A 22,700-nucleotide genomic window follows, 5' to 3' on the forward strand; every position below is an offset into this window, starting at 1 on the left:
CATGGGTTGGCAAGAAGGGTAGTCCTGAGCTACTCTTCATCTGCAGCTGCAGAGCCGCATCTGGAACTGGATGCCTTAATGGCCCAGGGGTTAGAAGCCAGAAATTCGACAGCTTTGATGCCCAGAGTCACAGATGTCTGAGTCATCCAGGGAGCAGGCACAAGACTGAAGGCAGAGAATGGAATAATCTTGTACATGACAGAGAGGGAGTCTTCCTGGGACTGGAAAAGCCTAGAGTCTACTGGGCAAGGTGTGTGTATAGAGGGAGAGGGCCAGGTGTTTGGGTGTGGTTGTCTGGAACTGGGTGGTGATAGAGTGAATGGAGGTGATGCAATGAGAGCAGACCAATTAAAATTTTATGAGAATCATGGCCCTTTAGTGACCCTGGAAGCAAAGGTTGGGCCAAGTTGGTCAAGCGTGCCTGGCTCACCTGCAGCTCAACAACACCAGCTCTCCCCGATAGGGCCACCATGCTGTATGTTGATAAATGTCTATCAGTTTGGAGAACTCATCACTTATCCAGCAACACTTCTTGAGTCCTTATCCTATGTTAGGCACTGTGCTTCTAACAATCGTGGTTACAAAGATGGGTAACACCCAGCTTCAATCCTCCACTAAATGTCAAGGATTTAGTCAGACTCTTTAACCCAATACAGTTGCCAAAACATGTTGTTAAAAATTATTACTGTTATTCTTTAACAGTCACAATTCACTTCAGTTCAGTTCAGTTCAGTCGCTCAGTCGTGTCCGACTCTTTGTGACCCCTTGAACAATAGCTGACATTTATTAGGGACTTTCTTGGTGCCAGGCATTGTGCTAAAACCTTGACAGCCTAGAATAATGGTGAAGCTTGAGTTCAAATACTAGTACTACCATTAAGTGACTGAGTGATCTTGGGCAAGTCGTTTAACTTGTGCCTCAGTTTCCCCAGGCACAGGATGGGGAAATTAATAGTACCTACCTTATAAGGTTGTTGGAAGGATTGACTGAGTTCGTACATGGACGGTGCTTAGAAAAATGCCAGGGTACAGTGAACAATCAATAAGTTCTTTTTTTTTTCTTATTGAATGATTTCATTTATATAAAATGTCCAGAAAAGGCACATTTATAGAGACTGACAGCATATTAGTGGTTGCCTGGGGTGTGGAATGGAAGTGGGGATTAATGATAAATAGGCATCCCAGGGGTCTTATTGCAGAGATGAAAATGTCCTAAAACTAATTTATGATGATGGCAGTAAGTTCTAACTAGGATCATCTTATTTGATTCCCCAAATGACCTTCAGAGATAGGTTCGATCATTATCTCCATTTTACAGATGAGGAAATTGAGTGGCAAAGCTAGTTTCCCTCCAGGTATGGTGGCTTTAACCACTAGACTAGACTGCTGCATGAATGATGTTAGCAGCTGCCATTTAATCGGCATCCCCTGTGCTGAAGGCACATGCTTTGGGCACTTCCTGATGCTCACAGTCACCTGCGGGTGCATATTACGTCATTTTACAGATGAGAAAACTGAGGCTTAAGGTGACCATGTTGCTGCTTTCTACTGCTAAGTCGCTTCAGTCGTGTCCGACTCTGTGCAACCCCATAGACGGCAGCCCATCAGGCTCCCCCGTCCCTGGGATTCTCCAGGCAAGAACACTGGAGTGGGCTGCCATTTCCTTCTCCAATGCATGAAAGTGAAAAGTGAAAGTGAAGTCGCTCAGTCATGTCCGACTCTTCGCGACCCCATTGACTGCAGCCTACCAGGCTTCTCTGTCCATGGGATTCTCCAGGCAAATGTACTGGAGTGGGTTGCCATTACCTTCTTGTAACTCATCTAATTAGATGTGCATACTCCCCTCTGCAGCTCTGCCTCCCTGTTTCCTTTTTTTTTTTTTTGGAAACTGGAATCTGTTCAAGAGCCTCTTCTCTCACCTCTGTGTATATATATATATATATATTTTTTTTTTTTTTTCCTGCCAAACGCAGCTTGTGGGATCGTAGTTCCCTGACCAGAGATCAAATCCACACTCCTGGCAGTGGAAACTGCTGGACCACCAAGGAAATCCCATATTGCATTTAAAAAGATAACATCAGCATACTGACTTCAACTTCCTAAAGAAAAATCACACAAAAAAAGAGACTTTGCATACATCAAAGATATGATTATAAATTTTTGGATAGATGTTTCCTTGACATCAATTGAGTTGGCTGTTACTTTGGCAATTTCAGAGAACTCCTTGACCTTCCCTCCCTCTGGTGCTCAGGGCTGGCTGCTCCACAGCTCTCCATCTCAGTCATCAGGCGTTTTTCCTGTCCTGGCTACCCACTTCTTGTGACAAGGCCAGGCCCCTCAGCCCTGAGGTCTGTGAAGTAGCCTGGATGCCTTGCTCTGCAACAAAGGAACAGAGGGAACAGCGATATTCTGCAACCTGAAAATTCTCCCCAAAGCCAGGTGTCACCTATTGTATGATTCCAAATATGTGAAATGCCCAGAATAGGCAAGTTTATAGAGACAGAGAGTTGTTTCTCAGTTGCCTAGGGCTGGAGGGGTGGGAGAATGGGAAGTGAGAGCTAGCAGGGGATGGAAGGCCTTTCTGAGGTGATGAAATGGTCTGGGATTAGATGTGGAGATTGTTACACAGCCTGTGGATATACAACACACCACTGAATTGTACACGTTAAAAAGGTGAATTTTATGGTATGTGGATTATAAATCAGCTGAGTTGTTTACAAAAGAAAAGTCAGGCAACCTGGGGATGTGCCTGGTCTGTCCCTGCCCACAGCTGCAGGGGGTAGGGTGGGGGCAGCAAGCCTTGGGCAGACCTATGGACCCTCTGTAAAGGAGGGCCTGGGGCCTGGAACCACAGAGGAGGGTGGTGGGAAACAGCCTGGGAGATGAGGAGGCTGTGAGCTTAGGATTGGGCTCTTCTCCTTCACCCCAAACTATCCCATGTGTCCATCTTTTATATGTTGGGTTCTCACTTATGATCTGGTTCTCACGTGGAGTCCTCTGCTGACAACAGTTTCAAACACCCCTGGGTTAGAAGTCATCTTAAGATTTCTTCTCACTCACTTATATAGTGGCCTCTATAAAGTGCCTCACTATCTTCATTTCAATACAATAACTCTAATCTCATTGTTTTTACTGAGTCCTTATCTCTCAAGGGGAGGGAAATGGCACCCCGACTCCAGTATTCTTGCCTGGAGAATTCCATGGACAGAGGAGTCTGGCAGGCTGCAGTCATGGGGTCGCAAAGAGTCAGACACGATGAGCAACTGCCATTACCTCTCAGAGATGGACCCTGAGTCAATGTCCCTGTCTTTCTGACTTATTTCACTTAGTATGATAATCTCTAGGTCCATCCATGTTGCTGCAAATGGCATTTTTCATTTCTTTTTATGGCTGAGTGATATTCCATTATATACACACACCACATCTTTAAAAAATATATATTTATTTACTCATTTGGCTGCATTTTTCTGCAGCTCACAGGATCTTCCATCTTTGTTGTAGCATGCAGGATCTTCAGTTGTGGCATATGAGGTTTAGTTCCCTGATCAGGGACAGAACCCTGCTTGGAAGCAGGGAGTCTTAGCCCCTGGACCAGGGAAGTCCCATCTTTTTTTTTTTTTTTTTAAGTTGAAAACAACTTTTATCATCTCACAGTTTCTGTGGTTCAGGAATCTGGGTACAGCTTAGTAGTCTTATGTCAACACGTCTTCTTTGTCTGGTCATCTGTCAATGGACATTTAGGTTGCTTCCTGTCTTGGCTATTGTAAATAGTGCTGCTATGATCACTGGCCTGATACTGCTTTAATCCCTAGCTCTTAGTCTCCACAGGTCATGCTGGGTCTTGTGCAAAAGTTGTTTCTAGCCACCCACCAGACTTTAGCTCTCCTTTGGCTGTGCTGGGTCTTTGTCGCTGAGTAAAACTTTTCTCTAGATGTGATGCGTGGGCTTTTCATTGCAGTGGCTTCTCTTGTTGCAGAGCACAGGTTCTAGGGCATATGGGCTTCAGTAGTTGTGGCTCATGGCCACACAAGTTGTGGCACACAAGGGTTAGTTACTCCGTGGCATGGGATCTTCCCAGACCAGGAATCGAACCTGTGTCTCCTGCATTAACAGGCAGGGTTCCTTAGCACTGAGCCACCAGGGAAGCTTCCCCTTCACCACTATTTTACTTTACTTCCCTCCTTTTCCCCTTGGAGTATTTAGGTTTCAATTAATCATATTCATTTCATGGCATTTATCATAATAGGTCTGCTTCAAATCCCTTTTTAAAAAAAATTATTTACTAGTTGATTTTCCCCCCTTTTATCTCATAACCCATTCTTATTTACCTCCTCCTACAATATGTGTTTGATATGTAGTATGGTATTTGAATGTGTTCTTACAAAAAAATATTTTTTTTATCTTTGTGCAATATTTTTCCAATAGATTTTTTGTATTATATATTTTTCATCTTTAGAAGTTCCATTGGGTCTTTTTTCTGTCTTCTATTTCTCTTTTATGTTCTTGTTTTCCTTGACTTCCTACTGAGTATCAGTTCAGTTCAGTTCAGTCGCTCAGTTGTGTCCAACTCTTTGTGACCCCATGAATCACAGCACGCCAGGCCTCCCTGTCCATCACCAACTCCCGGAGTTCACTCAAACTCATGTCCATCAAGTCGGTGATGCCATCCAGCCATCTCATTCTCTGTCATCCCCTTCTCCTCTCTCACCCAATTCCTCCCAGCATCAGAGTCTTTTCCAGTAAGTCAACTCTTCGCATGAGGTGGCCAAAGTATTGGAGTTTCAGTTTTAGCATCAGTCCTTCCAATGAACACCCAGGATTGATCTCCTTTAGAATGGACTGGTTGGATCTCCTTGCAGTCCAAGGGACTCTCAAGAGTCTTCTCCAGCACCACAGTTCAAAAGCATCAATTCTTCGGCGATCAGCCTTCTTCACAGTCCAACTCTCACATCCATACATGACCACTGGAAAAACCATAGCCTTGACTAGACGGACCTTTGTTGGCAAAGTAATGTCTCTGCTACTGAGTATATTGATAATTTAAAATTGGAGTATAGTTGCTTGACACTGTTGTGTCAGTTTCTGCCATACATAAAAATGAATCAGCCATATGTATACACATGAGTGAAAAGTGAAAGTGTTAGTCTCTCAGTCATGTCTGACTCTTTGCGACCCCATGAACTGTAGCCTCTGTCCATGGAATTCTCCAGGCAAGAATACTGGAGTGGGCAGCCATTCTTATCTCTTGGGGTTCTTTCCCACCCAGGGATCAACCCAGGTCTCCCACATTTCAGGCAGATTCTTTACCATCTGATCCACCAGGGAAGCCCATGTCCCCCACCTTTTTAAAAAAATTTCTTTCCCATTTAGGTCACCACAGAGCACAGAGCAGAATCCCCTGTGCTATACAGTAGGTTTTCAATAGTTATCTATTTTATACACAGTAGTGTATATATGTCAATGCCAATCTCCCAACTCATCCTACCCCTCCTTTCCCCTTGGTATCCATATATTTGCTCTCTACGCCTATGTCTCTATTTCTGCTTTTGCAAGTAAGTTCATCTATACCATTTTTCTAGACTTACTGGTAGTATTTAAAATAGCTGCTTTAAGGTGCTTGTCAGCTAATTCCCTTATATCTGTCATTTGTGGATCTAGTTTGATAGGCATTTTTCTCATTTTGAGTCATACCTTCTTGCTTCTTACATAAAACAAAATAGACTTTATTTTTTTAGAGAAGTTTTAGGTTTCATTGTCATTGGAGACAGAGAATTATTTGATTTTGTGATGGCATATATGAAAAACCACAACAATATTACCATCTTGGTTATAAGGGACAGTTAAAGGCATGGGAGGAGGAATAGGAAGTCATATTTTTACCATGTGGAAGCTTAATGAATCCAGGGTGAAACAAAAATATGCTAAAAGTCATCAGACTTAAATGCAATTAATTTGATTCTATTACTTGGGGCTCTGACTGTATTCATCAGTAGAAGCCATGGAAGTGTGACAGCAAGGCTGCCCAAATGAATTTTTATAAATTGAGCTTGAGCTTTGCACCGATTTCTCTTATCAAATTGGAGCCACATTTCTACATGGGGGTGCAGAGGAGAGAAGAACTGGTGGGAAGCCTTCATGGCAAGTCCTGAAACACATTCCATGTTTTAACCACACCATCAGGACAGAGCCCCCTCACCGGTCAGAAGTGAAGCTGTGCTCCTCGAAGGCAGGATTATCTTATGTCTTTGTGGAAGCGTCAGAGCCACGGCCTGGTTTAGCACAGGGGCTTTACACTTGTTGAATGAGCACCAAATGGCTAAGTGAAGAGACATAGCAATTAACACCAGCCGTGCCATGTGGTGTGATATAACTTAGGAGCTCTATCGCGCTTTCCTGACTCTGAGGTCTTGTCCATCTTTGTCCAAGCATTGCTGTGTGACTGTGCATGGAGGTGTATGCACAAGCACACACAGATCCCTCAGTGGTTTTTCTTTTATGAGGGATTCAGCTCCCAAATTATCAATGAAAATCTCAAGTACAAAGTCACCTGAGACTCACATCAAATTGTGAGTCATCAGGACTGATAGTCTGCAGAAGTGAGGCTAGGGAAAACTCATTTCAACACAAATTTAATGAGCATCTACTCTGGCCAGCCGGAGAAGGCAATGGCAAGCCACTCCAGTACTCTTGCCTAGAAAATCCCATGAACGGAGGAGCCTGGTAGGCTGCAGTCCATGGGGTCGCTAAGGGTCGGACATGACTGAGCGAATTCACTTTCACTTTTCACTTTCACACATTGGAGAAGGAAATGGCAACCCACTCCAGTGTTCTTGCCTGGAGAATCCCAGGGACGGGGGAGCCTGGTGGGCTTCCGTCTATGGGGTCACACAGAGTCGGACACGACTGAAGTGACTTAGCAGCAGCAGCAGCAGCAACTCTGGCCAGCACTGTGCTGGGAATGAAGAAATGCAAGAAAAGTATTTGATCTGAGCCCTACTCTAGGGCGATTTGTAATCTGGCTGACAAGATAGGACAAATCTATGAGATCATAGAGAGCTTCATGCAGTGATAAAATGTGTGGCATTGGTGACTGGAATTTAGTGAAAGCATAGGAAGGAGGATGAGTGGGCATGGAGTAATCAGTGATAACTTCACAATGGAAAATGCACTGAGACTAACACGTTGGTGGGACGTGTAGTGAAGTTGCAATGGTTAGTGAAGTTGTAGTGAAGGCTTGTGGTTAACACTGGGAGGCTTTGAGATCAGAGATATGGGGGTTTAGACCTTGCCATGGCTTTTCTCTTGCTGCCGTGTGATCTCAACCACTCTAAACTTCAGGTTTTTCCTCTTCAAAGGTGGAATAATCACAAGGTTGTGGAGAGGATTAAGTGAGATTATGCCTGGGCAGTGCTTGGCACCATTCCTGGCACTTAAAAGGATGATGATGTCATCAACTGGCAAGGAAGCTTGCCAAGAATGGAAGACAAGCTCGGTCGGGGATGCATTTAGCGACAGCAAGGTCTCCATGTAGGCTCAAGTTTCAAATTTAGGAGTCGTGGGCACAGAGAGAAGCCAAGACAGAAGCCCTTTGTGGGGGGACAGAGAAAGCAGGACAGAGGGGGCAAAACCCTGTGAAACATGTACGTGCATGACTGTGCAGGTCTGAACACTGCTTCCTTCGCGTGACACTGAAGCTAAAGAATTGGCCTCCTCCCAGTGTAGAGAACCATTCTTGTCCCTCTGTCGCCTCACTGTGACAGCTATTGTGCTCTATCCCAGTCCTCTCATGAGGCATGATGAGGAAATGCTGAGAATGGATTAGTGCAGACCCATTACCACTCAAAGCTTACGCTCTGAGCAAAGTCAAGCTTGGTATCCACAGCACAGCACACAGCCTTCAGTTGGAAATTGTCAAAATGGACAGAAGAGTCAAGACATTCATTCGCTCTTCCAGCAAAGATACACCCACGTTTCTGCAGAACAGGCCTGCCTTGTATCGTTAATGGTTGTATAATGATAAAGATGACTATCACACAATCCCTGCCCTCAGGAGGAGAGACTCATAAACAAATCATTACATCCCACATACCATGTGTAGTGGAGAACTCAGAGTGCCATGAGACCAGTGACCTGTGCTTGGGTAGGAAAGTGCCTATCTGGCCACATCTAGCAGCAGCTGACACCACCACTGACACTTCATGAATTTAGCAATCAGGGTGAAGAACGGAGGCTTGCTTCCTGCTCTCTCTGACCACCCCTCTTTGGCATTTCCATAAGTGTCATCCACCCTCATGACTGTAATCTTAGCATTAATGCGCTCACGGTAATGCTCTTGAGTCACGCTCTTGCCTCTCATGCTCTTGCCTCACCCCTGTCTCATGTTCCTTCAGTGGCAGATTTTCCGACCTTCATCCTACTCTCTGGGGTGGTCCTGTGTCACCTCCACCTACAATTCACTGTCAGCTCTGCTCACTCCCCACCCTTGTTCCTTGGCCCTGTGCAGACCTGCCACTCCAGGGAAGTGCATGGCTCCCCTTTGGGCTTCTCTCCTCCCCTTCCTGGGCTGCATCCAGGGATGTATCCCCACCCCAGCCTGGAGAGGTTTTGTGCCAAAGAAGGACTCTAAACTAAAGACTACAAGCAATTAAATGCTTATTATAAATAAGTAAATAAACTGAAAATTATAAACATTTTAAAATGACAGTGGTATTTTTGAAGAACTATCAGAAATATCTATATTTTTTGACTCAGTCATTTTACCTCTTGGAATCTGTCTCAAGAAGGAAAAGCAGAAATTGATCTACAGAGATGTCCATCACAGTATTAATTACAATAAGGAAAAAAATTAGAAACCAAGCAAATGTCTAAAAATAACCTCTGCTAAAGTTTAAAAAATATATGAGCCAATAACAATACAGTGGGTTCATATATTTTTTTAACTTTAATGCTGTGATGGACATCTCTGTAGATCAATTTCTATTTTTCCCCCTTGAGGCAGATTCCAAGAGGTATAGCAACACCAGTCTTCCCTGGTGGCTCAGATGGTAAAGAGTTCGCCTGCAATGCAGGAGCCACGGGAGACCGGGGTTCGATCCCTGGGTTGGGAAGATCCGGAGACGGGAATGGCAACCCACTCCAGTATTCTTGCCTGTAGAATTCCATGGACAGAGAAGTCTGGCAGGCTACAGTTCATGAGGTCTCAAAGAGTCAGACATGACTGAGTGACTTGCTTTACTTCACTTCATAACAATACCAACAAAATGGGAGAGGGAGATTGAAATGCTTTTCTTTATAGAAGAATGTCAGCTAATACATATGGAAAAAATGATACTGTTAGAATATAACCATTTTGGTACCACCGTGGAGAAGAGAATGGCTACCCACTCCAGTATTCTTGCCTGGAGAATACCACGGACAGAGGAGCTTGGCGGGCTACAGTCCATGGGATCGCAAAGAGTTGGACATGACTGAAGTGACTTAGCACACAATCGATTGAGCATAGCATTAATTCAGGCAAGGATTATCAGGAATGCTAAAATTACTTGGTGAAAGATTGTTAGGGAACAATATATTTCATGCTGCTGCTGCTGCTGCTAAGTCACTTCAGTCGTTTCTGACTCTGTGCGACCCCATAGATGGCAGCCCACCAGGCTCCCCCGTCCCTGGTAGTCTCCAGGCAAGAACACTGGAGTGGGTTGCCATTTCCTTCTCTAATGCATGAAAGTGAAAAGTGAAAGTCAAGTCGCTCAGCCGTGTCCCATTCTTAGCGACTCCATGGACTGGAGCCCACCAGGCTCCTCCTAGTGATCGCTTATTTAACAACAAGAAAAATAATAAAGACAGCATTCTACCTTCTTTTAAGAATTTCTCCATTAGGCATAGATTCTCACTTTTCTAACCTTTGTTACAGCGTCCTTGCCTTCCTGGCTGGATCTATAAATACTTTCCTTGATGAGCTTCCAAGACAGTACAACCACAGAGAAGGGGAAATCCAAGCAGCAGAACTCTTTGCCTAAGAATTTGATGGTCTTAATCTTTATCACAGGAGGAAAAAATTTCAGTTGTTTGGTTTGAAGATAGAGATTTATGGCCAGGAGGGAAGTGAGACAAGTCAGGCTACTGAGTTTTGCCAAGGGACCTGCCTTGGCCACCTTGCTGGCTAGGGCAGGAAAACCCAAAACTTGCTAGACCCTCTGTTGGCCCTAGGAGAGTTTGTCTGAGCAAGCAGACAAGCTCTCACCTTTGTGCGAAGCCTTAAGGAGAGGAGCTCAGGAAGGTGGGGAGGGAGGTCGGACGTGTCACCAACCTGATGTCCCAGACAGCTCCTGCCTGCCAAGTGTATGATTTCCCTGAGTCGAGAGCGCTAAGCCCAGGAATCCATGGCCCACAGGAGATTTCTGCCCTTTCTACAGTGATGAGGTGCCTGGGGATCCCCACCCGAGTGATCACCAACTTCGACTCTGGCCACGACACAGACGGAAACCTGATCATTGATGAGTATTATGACAACACAGGCAGGATTTTGGAGAATAAGAAGAAGGACAGTGTCTGGTGAGAGACATCTCTTTCCAGGGTAAACCCCATGAGCCTGCTACCCTCCCATCTATCCCCCATTTCACCAGCCCTGAGGCTTGTTATCCCCAACCCTAAGGCTGGGAAGCAGCTAAACACAAATACAACCATCTTCTGACTTCCTTGGTGGCTCAGACAGGAAAGCATCTGTCTACAATGTGGGAGACCCAGGTTTGAGCCCTGGGTTGGGAAGATCCCCTGGAGAAGGAAATGGCAATCCACTCCAGTACTATTGCCATGGACAGAGGAGCCTGGTAGGCTACAGTCTATGGGGTCGAAAAGAGTCGGACGTGACTGAGCGACTTCACTTTCACTTTCTGAGTTTAATACATCACATCACAGCAACTCTCTGCCCTGAGGGGGTTTTCCTCTTTTTCACCTCCTTCACTTAATACTCAACCTGTGGCTCTGATCACAGGATGGCTTGAAGTCTCACCTCTGGACACAAAGGTGAGCCCGTGACTGCCTCTGTGAGTGGACAGCAGACACAAGAAAGGGCTATGAGAGCCTTTTGAGAGAGAGTGAAGGGTTTCCATTGGAAACCCCTGGAAAACCTTCACTCTTTACAAAGAGAGGAAAGCTCTTTGCTGGGCAAGCTAAGGCTCACAGGAGGAAGGGGGGTTCACCTGCCTCCCACAGAGGTGCGCGGGCCTGCAGCACCCTGACTTTCTATCTAGCCGTCCATCACTCATCGTCCCCTGCCTTACTCCAGAAAGAACTCAAGCACCACCAACTCTCCCTCAGCTTCACCTGACACCCACTCCTCTGGCTTCTGACTCAGGAATTTCCACGTCTGGAATGAGTGCTGGATGGCACGGAATGACCTCCCACCTGGATTCGGAGGCTGGCAGGTGCTGGACGCCACACCTCAGGAGACAAGCAATGGTGAGACTCTCGGGAGGACAGGCAGAGCCCACCACCACAGAAACAGCCCCCACCTCCACCCAGTCCTGCACCTACAGCTCATCGAGGCCCCTCTGTTCCCCTTCAGGCCTCTACTGCTGCGGCCCTCCCGTCTGTCAGAGCCATCAAAGAAGGAGAGGTGGATCTGAACTACGACACAGCCTTCGCCTTTTCCATGGTGAATGCTGACTGTATGGCCTGGCTGGTCTTTGGAGGGAAGGAGCAGAAACTTCACCAGGACACCAGTACTGTTGGCAATTTTATTAGCACCAAGAGCATCCAGAGCAATGAGCGGGATGATGTCACGGAAAACTACAAGTATGGAGAAGGTATGACCAAGCCAGGCCCCTGCAGAGTCCAAGTCCTGTAGGCACCTTCCCCAAGACCCCAGGGAACCTCTTTGCCAGCTGGGACAGTCCTCTGCAGTAGGGGAGCCAGAACCCAGGCCCACTGTCTCCTCAGCCCTTCAAGTTTAAGGACAGAGTTGGGGTCCCCACTGCCTTGGTTCCTCATGTCCATCCCCACCCCACTCCCCACAGGCAGTGAGCACCCTCCACAAGATATTCACGTGGATTGCAGGGCCATTGGCAGCCATCATATAGCAATAGTATATGACCTCCTTGCCCCTGCCTTCCAGAAAAATCAAACTGAAGAGGGAAGGAGATTGAGTAAACTCTTTCCTACTAATTAATTTTATTAATTTCATTTAACTTATTGTTTGATTCGTGTTTTATCGGGTGTTTGGAGGACAGGCCAGACCATAGCTAGCACCGCAGCCGATGTAAGGCCAAATGTTCACTCCCACGCCCACACCGTGCAGAGGGTGGTTCTGAGAAATGGGATTCCTGGCAGAGTCTTCTGACCCAAGCCAGTTGGGCAAGAGGCATCTATGTCAGTCAGTTGTGGACTGATTCCTGGAAATTGAGACCAACCACCAGTTTCGACTACTAGGGAACCAAGCAAAAATATGCAGTCTAAGAGGGCCAGAAGCAGGGTGAGGGGCAGGATCTGAGCAGGAGTGAATCAGGACTGTGTGGGCTGGTGGTGGAAGCACCTAAGATTTCTGGAAGTGCCATAAAGTGCTTGTTTATGCTTGTCTATGTGGACCTTTAGGGCCAACACAGAGAAGGCCAAGAGTCCACGCTTAAGAGACAAGCAATGAACACATCCAGGGTACTGGCAATCCATCCTTCCACCTCAATTCTCTCTGCGGCTATCTTCACTGGGGATCATTTCAAGGACAAGTGGTTTATCAGTGAGGAGATTTAAAAGCTACAGGAGGGAAGGAGAATGAGCGAGTGAGATGAGGAAGGGGAGCAGGCCAATACCGGGAGCCTTGTCAGGCCTGTTAGCACTGTGGGCGGGTGGCTGGGGCTCAGTCTGCTGGGGCCCCTGCCAGTGGGGTGGCTGAGAAAATGCAGGATGAAGAATGCTTTTGGTCTCACTGTGGCCAAATCGTTTGTTGTTAATCTGAAATTCAAATTAAACTGCCCTGTATTTTCATTTGCTAAATTTGGCAATCCTATCAGAGATTTAGTGTAAAGTGTAGAACAATACTGCAGATTTATCCCACCCAGGAGGCAAGGGGCCTAGGCTATTTATCCACCAACTCTTTTTGGTCAGGGGTTGAGGGCTACTCTTGGGGGCGTCCATTTCCTAGCACTTTCGGTCTGCTCCAGGCATGAGGTGAGTCAGTTCTGGTGGCAGAGAAAGCCTCAGACGGAGAGTCTCAGGTGGTGGAATTTGAAATGAGGGCACTGGTGCTGTGCTCTGCCCTCCCAGGTTCTCTCCAGGAGAGGCAGGTGTTTCTGAAGGCTCTTCAGAAGCTGAAGGCTGGAAGGTCCCCAGGCTCCCTCCGAGCAGAATCGCGACCTAGGTCCGTGCCACTGAGTGACAGTCCGCGGAGCCTGGCTACTCCTTCTCTCCAGCCCAGTGATGTTGTCCAGGTCTCCCTGAAATTCCAGCTGCTCGACTCGCCCGACATGGGCCAGGACATAAGGTTTGTCCTGCTGGCCCTCAACATGTCGCCCCAGTTCAAGGACCTCAAAGTGAACCTGAGTGCCCAGTCTCTGCTGCATGACGGCAGCCCCCTGCTTCCATTCTGGCAGGACACAGCCTTCATCACACTCTCTCCTGAAGAAGGTATGGGCATGAACACAGAGTAGCTTATAGAAATGCCATAAGGGGGGTTGAGCCAGCCAGCAAGGGTTTGGGGGCAGATCCCTGTGACAATTGTCTTCCTAGTGTCTCCTCCAGCACATAGTCTTCCTTCCCTCTTCCTCCCCCTCATCTACTCCTTGTGTTTCTTTCCTTTGACCTCCTTCTCCTTCTCCTCAATCCTTCCTTCACTCCCTCAAGGAATATGGGCCAAGTTAGTGAGGAAAGCCTGAGATTTGAAGTCCTCCAGACCTTGGTTAGAGCCTCAGTGCACCCACATACTAGTAGAATGCCCTCTGGGCAAGCCATTTCACCTCTCAGCCCCTCCAAGAGAAAACTGAGTACCTGCTTCATTGGGGGCTCAGTAAGGTTGGCCTCTCCTCTGCGTAGTAGGGTCCCAGATCCACCCAGGCCCAGTTGATTTCTCTAGCGAGTCTCACCTCATCCTGTATTCTCTCCCTAGGAAAGACCTATCCCTGCAAAATCCCCTATTCCCAGTACAGCCAGTACCTGTCCACAGACAAGCTGATCCGCATCAGTGCCCTGGGTGAAGAGAAGAACAGTCCCGAGAAGATCCTGGTGAACAAGATCATCACCTTAGCCTATCCAAGCATCGTGATTAATGTATGCAAGAATCCTGCACGTGGCCTGGGGGGCTCCTTGGGACTGACTGGGGGTGGGGGATGGAGATCCCTGAGAGCTTGCTCAGGAGAGCAGTCCCTCCTTCCCCTGCTTCTTCTGGTGCCTCCAGGAACCTCCCCACTAGGAGCAGGTTTATCAGAAAACACTGGATGAGGTCTCCATCCTCTTGTACCCTGAGAGGTCTTATGGGTGCACCTTGAGCAACTGCCATGGGGAGGTTGGGGAGAGACCCCTCTGTTGTGTCTCCTTCCGCTGTTGGCCTTCCCCAGGGTCAACATGAGGAAACTTGGGCTCAAATGGGAGGATCCTGAGTTGGGGAAGAGCACTGCCTGAACAAAGGTCAGCTCAGGTTTGATGTGCTATTTCCTGGCTGTGGCTCCTTAGACAAGCCCTGGGCTTCTGCGTCTTGAACTGTCAATGATGGGCTTAGACTAGATGGCCTCCGAGGACCCCTCTTTCTCTGTCATTCTGGTGGGGAGACTTCACAGGGCTCTTCCTGCCAGTGCTGTTTCCCCCAAAAGGCCAAGCAGCCTCCTAGACCCTGCAGAGTGAGCCTGGGGTGCCCCCTGGTGGGGTGCGTCTGGCAAGCCCAGCCACTGGAGTCTATTTTAGGGAGCGGGTTTTCCCAAAAGGGGCCTCCAAGTTTCCTGAGGCTACTTCCTTCTCTCTAAGCCCTGAATGATCCACTGGTCTTGACTCACACACTGGTGTGAAAAGAGACTGAGCCAACTAAGATAAAAGGGTGAGAAGGGATGGAGTTAGACTGTGAAAAGAAAAAACAAAAACTGTCCCCAGATTATCCTACCCACTCAAATTATCCCTGAGAATGCTTTGGAGCTCTTGTTTATTTCACATTTCCATGAAATCCTTGCAGCAGAGGAAATATTACTGAAGACTCCCAAATCATCAGACCTTTCCATACAATGGGTTGAGTAGAAATATTTTACACAAATGTCCATACATGTACAAGTGAAGTAAAAGTTTCACATAACAATATCTTGTGTGATGAACACTGATATTCTATTCTATTTTTAAAAATTAATTATTTTAATTGGAGGCTAATTATTTTACAATATTGTGGTGGTTTTTTGCCATACATCAAAATGAATCAGCCACGGGTGCACATGTGTCCCCCCATCCTGAACCCCCTTCCTACCTCCCTCCCCATACTATCCCTCTGGGTTGTCCCAGAGCAATGGTTTTGAGTTCCCTGCTTCATGCATCAAACTTGCACTGGTCATCTATTTTACAAATTTAAAAAAGGGGTAAAATTTTAAAAAACATTTTTTTCCCCAATTGGGTTAAAATTTTCTCAAATTATCCCACTGTCACCCTCTCCCACATAGCCCAAAAGCCTGTGCTTTAGGGTCATCGTTATCATCTAAATTCTCTCTATATATATATATGCATTAATATACTGAATTGGTGCTTCTCTTTCTGACTTACTTCACTCTGTATAATAGGCTTCAGTTTCATCCACCTCATTAGAATTGCTGGGAGGTGGGTCATAGAGGATCTTGCTGTGATTTATGTCAGAGTGTGTTCTGCCTATGTTTCCCTCTAAGAGTTTTATAGTTTCTGGTCTTACATTTAGATCTTTAATCCATTTTTAGTTTATTTTTGTGTATGGTGTTAGAAAGTGTTCTAGTTTCATTCTTTTACAGGTGGTTGACCAGTTTTCCCAGCACCACTTGTTAAAGAGATTGTCTTTTCTCCATTGTATATTTTTGCCCCCTTTGTCAAAGATAAGGTGTCCACAGGTGCATGGATTTATCTCTGGGCTTTCTATTTTGTTCCATTGATTTATATCTCTTTGTGCCAGTACCATACTGTCTTGCTGACTGTAGCTTTGTAGTATAGTCTGAAGTCAGAAAGTTGATTCCTCCAGTTCCATTCTTCTTTCTCAAGATAGATTTGGCTATTCGAGGTTTTTTGTGTTTACATACAAATTGTGAAATTATTTGTCCTAGTTCTGTGAAAAATACCATTGGTAGTTTAATAGGGATTGCATTGAATCTATAGATTGCTTCAGGTAGTATACTCATTTTCACTATACTGATTCTTCAGTCCACGAACATGGTATATCTCTCCATTAAATTTGTGTCATCTTTGATTTCTTTCATCAGCTTTTTATAGTTTTCTATAAATAGGTCTTTTGTTTCTTTAGGTAAATTTATTCCTAAGTATTTTATTCTTTTTGTTGCAATGGTGAATGGGATTGTTTCCTTAATTTCTCTTTCTGTTTTTTCATTGTTAGTGTATAGGAATGCAAGGGATTTCTGTGTATTAATTTTATATCCTGCAACTTTACTATATTCACTGATTAGCTCTAGTAATTTTCTGGTGGAGTCTTTAGGGTTTTCTATGTAGAGGATCATGTCATCTGCAAACAGTGAAAGTTTTATTTCTTCTTTTCCAATCTGGATTCCTTTTATTTATTTTTCTTCTCTGATTGCTGTGGCTAGGATTTCAAAAACTATGTTGAATAGTAGTGGTGAGAGTGGGCACCCTTGTCTTGTTCCTGATTTTAGAGGAATTGCTTTCAATTTTTCACCATTGAGGATAATGTTTGCTGTAGGTTTATCATATATAGCTGTTATTATGTTGAGGTATGTTCCTTCTATGCCTGCTTTCTGGAGGGTTTTTTTTTTTTATCATAAATGGATGTTGAATTTTGTCAAAGGCTTTCTCTGTATCTATTGAGATAATCATATGGTTTTTATCTTTCAATTTGTTAATATGGTGTATCACATTGATTGATTTGCAAATATTGAAGAATCCTTGCATCTCTGGGATAAAGCCCACTTGGTCATGATGTATGATCTTTTTAATATGTTGTTGGATTCTGTTTGCTAGAATTTTGTTGAGGATTTTTGCTTCTATGTTCATCAGTGATATTGGCCTGTGGTTTTCTTTTTTGGTGGAATGTTTGTCTGGTTTTGATATTAGGGTGATGTTGGCCTCATAGAATGAGTTTGGGAGTTTGCCTTCCTCTGCAATTTTCTGGAAGAGTTTGAGTAGGGTAGGTGTTAACTCTTCTCTAAATTTTTGGTAGAATTCATTTGTGAAGTCATCTGGTCCTGGGCTTTTGTTTGTTGGCAGATTTTTGATTACAGGTTCAATTTACATGCCTGTGATGGGTCTATTAAGATTTTCTATTTCTTCCTGGTTCAGTTTTTGAAGGTTATACTTTTATAAGAATTTGTCCATTTCTTCCAAGTTGTCCATTTTATTGGCATATAATTGCTCACAGTAGTCTCTTATGATCTTTTTTATTTGTGTTGTTTGTTATGATTTCTCCAGTTTCATTTCTAATTTTATTGATTTGATTCTTCTCCATTTTTTCCTTGATGAGTCTAGCTAACAGTTTGTCTATTTTATTTATCTTCTCAAAGAACCAGCTTTTTGTTTGTTGATTTTGCCATAGTCTCTTTCATTTCTTTTTCATTTATTTCTATTCTGATTTTTATTATTTCTTTCCTTTTCTCTAACTTTAGGGTTCTTCTGTTCTTTTTTTAAGTTGCTTTAGGTGTAAAGTTAGGTTGTTTATTTTATTTTTCTCTTCTTTCTTGAGGTAGTCTTGTATGGCTATGAACCTCCCTCTTAGCACTGCTTTTACTGAATCCCATAGGTTTTGGACTGTCGTGTTTTCAGTTTCATTTGTTTCTATGCATATTTTGATTTTCTTGTTGATTTCTTCCATGATCTTTTGGTTATTCAGAAGCGTGTTGTTCAGCCTCCATATGTTTGTGTTTTTAGGAATTTTTTTTCCTGCAGTTGACATCTAATCTTACCACATTGTGATCAGGAAAGATGCTTGAAATGATTTCAATTTTTAAAAATTTACCAAGGCTAGATTTAGGGACCAGGATGTGATCTATGCTGGAGAATGTTTCATGTGCACTTAAGAAAAAAGTTAAATTCATTGTTTTTGGGTGAAATGCCTTGTAGATATAAATTAGGTCTAACTGGTTCATTGTATCATTTAAAGCTTGTGTTTCCTTGCTCATTTTCTGTTTGGTTGATCTGTTCATAGGTGTGAGTGGGGTATTACAGTCCCTCACTATTATTGTGTTACTGTTAATTTCCCCTTTCATACTTGTTAGCATTTGCCCTATGTATTGAGGTGCTCCTATGTTGGGTGCATATATATATTTATAATTGTTATATCTTCTTCTTGGATTGATCCTTTGATCATTATGTAGTGTCCTTCTTTGTCTCTTAACATGGTCTTTATTTCAAAGTCTATTTTATCTGATATGAGTATTGCTACTCCTGCTTTTTTTTGGTCTCCATTTGCATGAAATATCTTTTTCCAGTCCTTTACTTTCAGTCTGTATGTGTCCCTAGGTTTGAGGTGGGTCTCTTGTAGACAGCATATATAGGGGTCATGTTTTTGTATCCATTCATGCTGGTGTTCAGCCTCAGCAGAGTCCAGGGATACCCTCAGGATGAGTGGTGTCAGCGAGAAAAGAAAGAAAAAAAGGCGAGTCGAGTCTTGGTAGAGTGCAGAATCAAGACTGCTTTATTTTTTTACATCAGTGCTTATATACCCTAAAACCAGCAATACTGAAAAGGGAGGAGGGATTGTCTTGATAAAATTGTGCCAGGAATGCAGTCATAGACCGTCTTTTAGAACAGTCAGTACCTTTATGCATAACTTTAAACAATGGGTTCTTAGGACATCAAGGCCACAGGCATGAGAAAATGGCTTTATCTGTGTAGCAGTTAGTCAACTGTAAAAACTATTAACAAGCCTTATCTTGGGAGCCTCAGTTCTGGGCAGACTTTGTGACTCCCTAGGTAGCGTGGTATCTGTTTTTGGGCTCTACCCCCATACATCTGCAGAGACAATTTTCTACACTAATACCATATGCTTATTCATTTTGTTATAAACCTTTATCTCTATGTATTCCTTTAGTGTATTCCCAGGCACACCATGGACAGTGGGCAGGGAGACATATCAGCAAGCACTGGTATGTGACCTCGAAGGCCAAGAGTCTTATGAGCTCCCTCCAGATCTCACTTTAAGGGGCCCTTCTAAACTCATGAAAGGCTTTGTATCTATTTTGCTTGTGAAATGTTTAGACCTATTGTTAGTTTTATGCCGGGGGCACTTTGTGCAGTCCTGAGCATTCCAAATTCTAAACTGACAATTATAACCCCAACAGGGCCAGAAGGGTTAGGATGTTCTGTGTAAAAATATTTTTTTCATTCCTGGCCTATTTATAGGGCCCATACACTCTCAGGGACTGTATTCCTGCCATGCAAAGGCTTCAAGGGGGATATTTGAGCAGGAGTCAGAAGAATTCTTAGAAAGCACAGAGGACTACCAAGCATCAGAAGAAGAAAAGACGGAGGCCCGGGAGTAGATGATGGGGCGGCCCTGAGAAATCCCCGGAGGTCTGGACGGCCTTGCATGCCAGCTCCTCAAGCTAAGACTTTGTCATGGGCAGGGTCTCTCATGCCGGCTCCCGACACATTCAGCCAGTTTTTATCTTTTGGTTGGAGCATTTAACCCATTTACATTTTAGGTAATTATTGATAAATATGATCCCATTACCATTTACTTTGTTGTTTTGAGTTCATTTCTATAAACCTTTTCTGGGTTTCCTGTCTAGAGAAGATCTTTTAGCCTTTGTTGAAGAGCTGGTTCGGTGCTGCTGATCTATTTCATTTTTTAAAAATGTTAATGACAATCCATTAAGTAGTCCATACTTGGAAAAGCACAGGCCATGGAAATCTAGTTCTTTAGGAAGCAGATCTAGGGAACAGTGCCCTTCATAAATGTCTGATTAACTGGGGGATGAGACTAATTCTCTGCTCTCTCCTCTCTGGATTTCCCTGTTCAGGTTTTAGGAGCAGCCATTGTGAACCAGCTGCTCTCTATACAGGTGGTATTTTCAAACCCCCTCTCGGAGCAGGTTGAAGACTGTGTGCTGACTGTGGAAGGAAGTGGTCTCTTCAGGAGACAGCAGAGAGTCCTGTGAGTGCTGGCAGTGCCCACTCTTCCTCCCATCTTATCCTCGGGGTGGAACTGTCCTTTAGTCTAGACATAGGGGAAGGGGAAGTCTGGCTTCTGAGTAGAAAGGGGCTCTGGGGTTATCATAATGCCATGATTTTCTGACAGTCTGTTTTCTCTGCTGCAGCATTGGAGTCCTCAAACCCCATCACAGAGCCAGCCTCACTCTGGAAACTATTCCCTTCAAGAGTGGCCAAAGGCAAATCCAAGCAAATCTGAGGAGCAACAAATTTAAGGACATCAAGGGTTACAGGATCGTCTATATAGACTTTGGGTTGTAAATTCTGGGACAAGGAACTGGATGTGTGGATGTTAGGCTTCAGGGAAAGAGCAAGTTAAAATGCAAGCTGTGCCATTTCCCACCCAAACAGAGGCTTCTCTTGGCTCTGACATGAGCAGCAGAGGAGAAAATGGCAATAGATAGTTCCCTGGGCCATTTGCATTGCTCCTTGGGGGTTCTGCTCAGGGCCCAGGGATTCCACGGTGTCCTTCCAGAATTGTGAGACTGGCCATGCGGTCCAGAATTGAAGACCTGATTTAATGACCCCTAGATGTCCAGAAAAGAAGAAGACTGGCTGAGCAGCTGTCCCGTTGTCATTGCAATGGCTACTTCCTTGGTACCAATAAACTTCAGCTCTCATTCTCATCTTTGTGCCCGGACATCCATCACTTCCCACACAGCAGCTCCATCTGTCCCCTAGATGCTGGGAGTGAGTGTCCTCCTGTTTTACTTCTTGAGCCCACTCACTCATTCAAGAAACATTTACTGAGGAGTTTGGGATGGACGAGTACACACTGCTATAATTAAAATAGATAACCAACAAGGTCCTACACGGAACTCTGCTCAGTGTTCTGTGGCAGCCTAGAGGGGAGGGGAGTTTGGGGGAGAATGGATACATGTACACGTACGGCTGAGTCACTTCACTGTTCACCTGAAACTATCACAACACCGTTAATTGGCTATATCCCAATACAAAATAAAAAGTTCAAAAACAACAAAAAAAAGAGAGAGTAAAGAAACATTTACTGAGTGGCTGGTATGTGCCAGGCACTGTTCTAAGTGTAGAAGTGCATGCATGCTCAGTTGCTCAGTTCTGTCCTGCTCTTTGCGACTCTATGGACTGTAGAGGATGAGGCAGTAAATAAAGTCCCTGACCCCTGAAGCCTCCATCCTGGGGGTGGGGAGACAGACAATAAATATGTCAATAGAAAAAGAAGGCACTTACAGATGGTCTATCAGTCATGACTGAGTTAGGAAAATAAAAACCTTTGTAGATATCTCTGCTGCTGCTGCTGCTTAGTTGCTTCAGTTGTGTCCAACTCTGTGTGACCCTATGACCGCAGCCTGCTAGGCTCCTCTCTTCATGGGGATTCTCTCGACAAGAGTACTAGAGTGGGTTGCCATGCCCTTCTCCAGGGGATCTTCCCCACCCAGGGATCGAACCCGGGGTGTCCTGCATTACAGGCAGATTCTTTACCATGTAGATGTCTCTACATGCTACTATCTTTACATCTTAGAAAAAAGTCTGGGAGATCTCTCATTTGGCCATCCTTTGAATCCCTTCCCAAATCACATATAAGAAGTCCCTCAATCTTAACTGTTCCAACCCAGCTAAAAGCAACTAAAAGTCCACTGGTGTGTTGTGGTTCCGAATGGCTGAGTTCTGGAGAGAAAGCTGGCTAAATAATACAGTGAGGTAGATTTTAGGTAGGGAGAGAAGTACTCTCAGACTTTTCTATTGGTTGCTGCTAGCATTTATGGTCCTACTGAGCACAAAGCAACTTCGATCATTGTTTCCCCTGGGACACGCCAGCTTTCTCACAGCAATGCAGGAAGTTCTGTGTGGAGAAAGGCCATGATGCACCTGCCCTGTAGGCACTGGCTATGTGACTGAGGCAGCTGCTTAGAGCATATATTAAATGCACGCATTAAATAAAAAAGTTAAATACTTCTATTATATATGAACAAAAGGGTAAGTGCAGTTAATCAGAGCGAGAGGAAAGGGTGTGGTGGGAATTGCAGAGTAGGTTGATAGTCCTCTTAAACAGAGGGCTGAGAACCAGGAGGATTCTGGCAGCATGGAGCTGGAGGTAGCCTATAATTATTTCATTCTATAATCTGACAGTCATGAAAAATGGTTTAAGGAAAACATCATGGAGGGGAGCATCCTACAGAGGCAGTGACCCCTTAAGGACTTGGAATATTTCTGCTACTGCACTCTCAAACTCTTTCACAATTCCTGATTTTAACACCATATTCATTTACTCTTTTATCAGCAAGTATCCACTGAGTTTCTAATAGGGGCCAGGCCCTGAGTTAGGCGCCTAGGACAAAAGAGGGACCAAGAACTGCCCTTGTGGAGCTCAAATTAAGCAGGTTGAAAATGAAAAATAAATAGGAGGGG

General features: G+C 44.6%; 1 protein-coding gene across 1 annotated transcript in view; it reads left to right on the forward strand.

Annotated features, from left to right (window-relative positions):
* TGM5 (transglutaminase 5) overlaps window positions 1–20,941 on the forward strand; it is a 33,491-nt gene extending 12,550 nt beyond the window's left edge. Inside the window, 8 exon segments of the mRNA XM_055418327.2 lie at window positions 10,412–10,550; window positions 11,353–11,456; window positions 11,563–11,582; window positions 11,584–11,803; window positions 13,257–13,616; window positions 14,095–14,255; window positions 20,126–20,259; window positions 20,423–20,941. Of these exon segments, the coding sequence (XP_055274302.2) occupies window positions 10,412–10,550; window positions 11,353–11,456; window positions 11,563–11,582; window positions 11,584–11,803; window positions 13,257–13,616; window positions 14,095–14,255; window positions 20,126–20,259; window positions 20,423–20,576 (1,292 nt within the window). The 3' untranslated portion in view covers window positions 20,577–20,941.
* The last annotated feature ends 1,759 nt before the right edge of the window (window positions 20,942–22,700 follow it).

The sequence above is a fragment of the Moschus berezovskii genome, chromosome 21, assembly GCF_049115385.1.
Source record: "Moschus berezovskii isolate FMDL1 chromosome 21, NW_MosBer_1.0, whole genome shotgun sequence".
NCBI lineage: Eukaryota > Metazoa > Chordata > Mammalia > Artiodactyla > Moschidae > Moschus > Moschus berezovskii.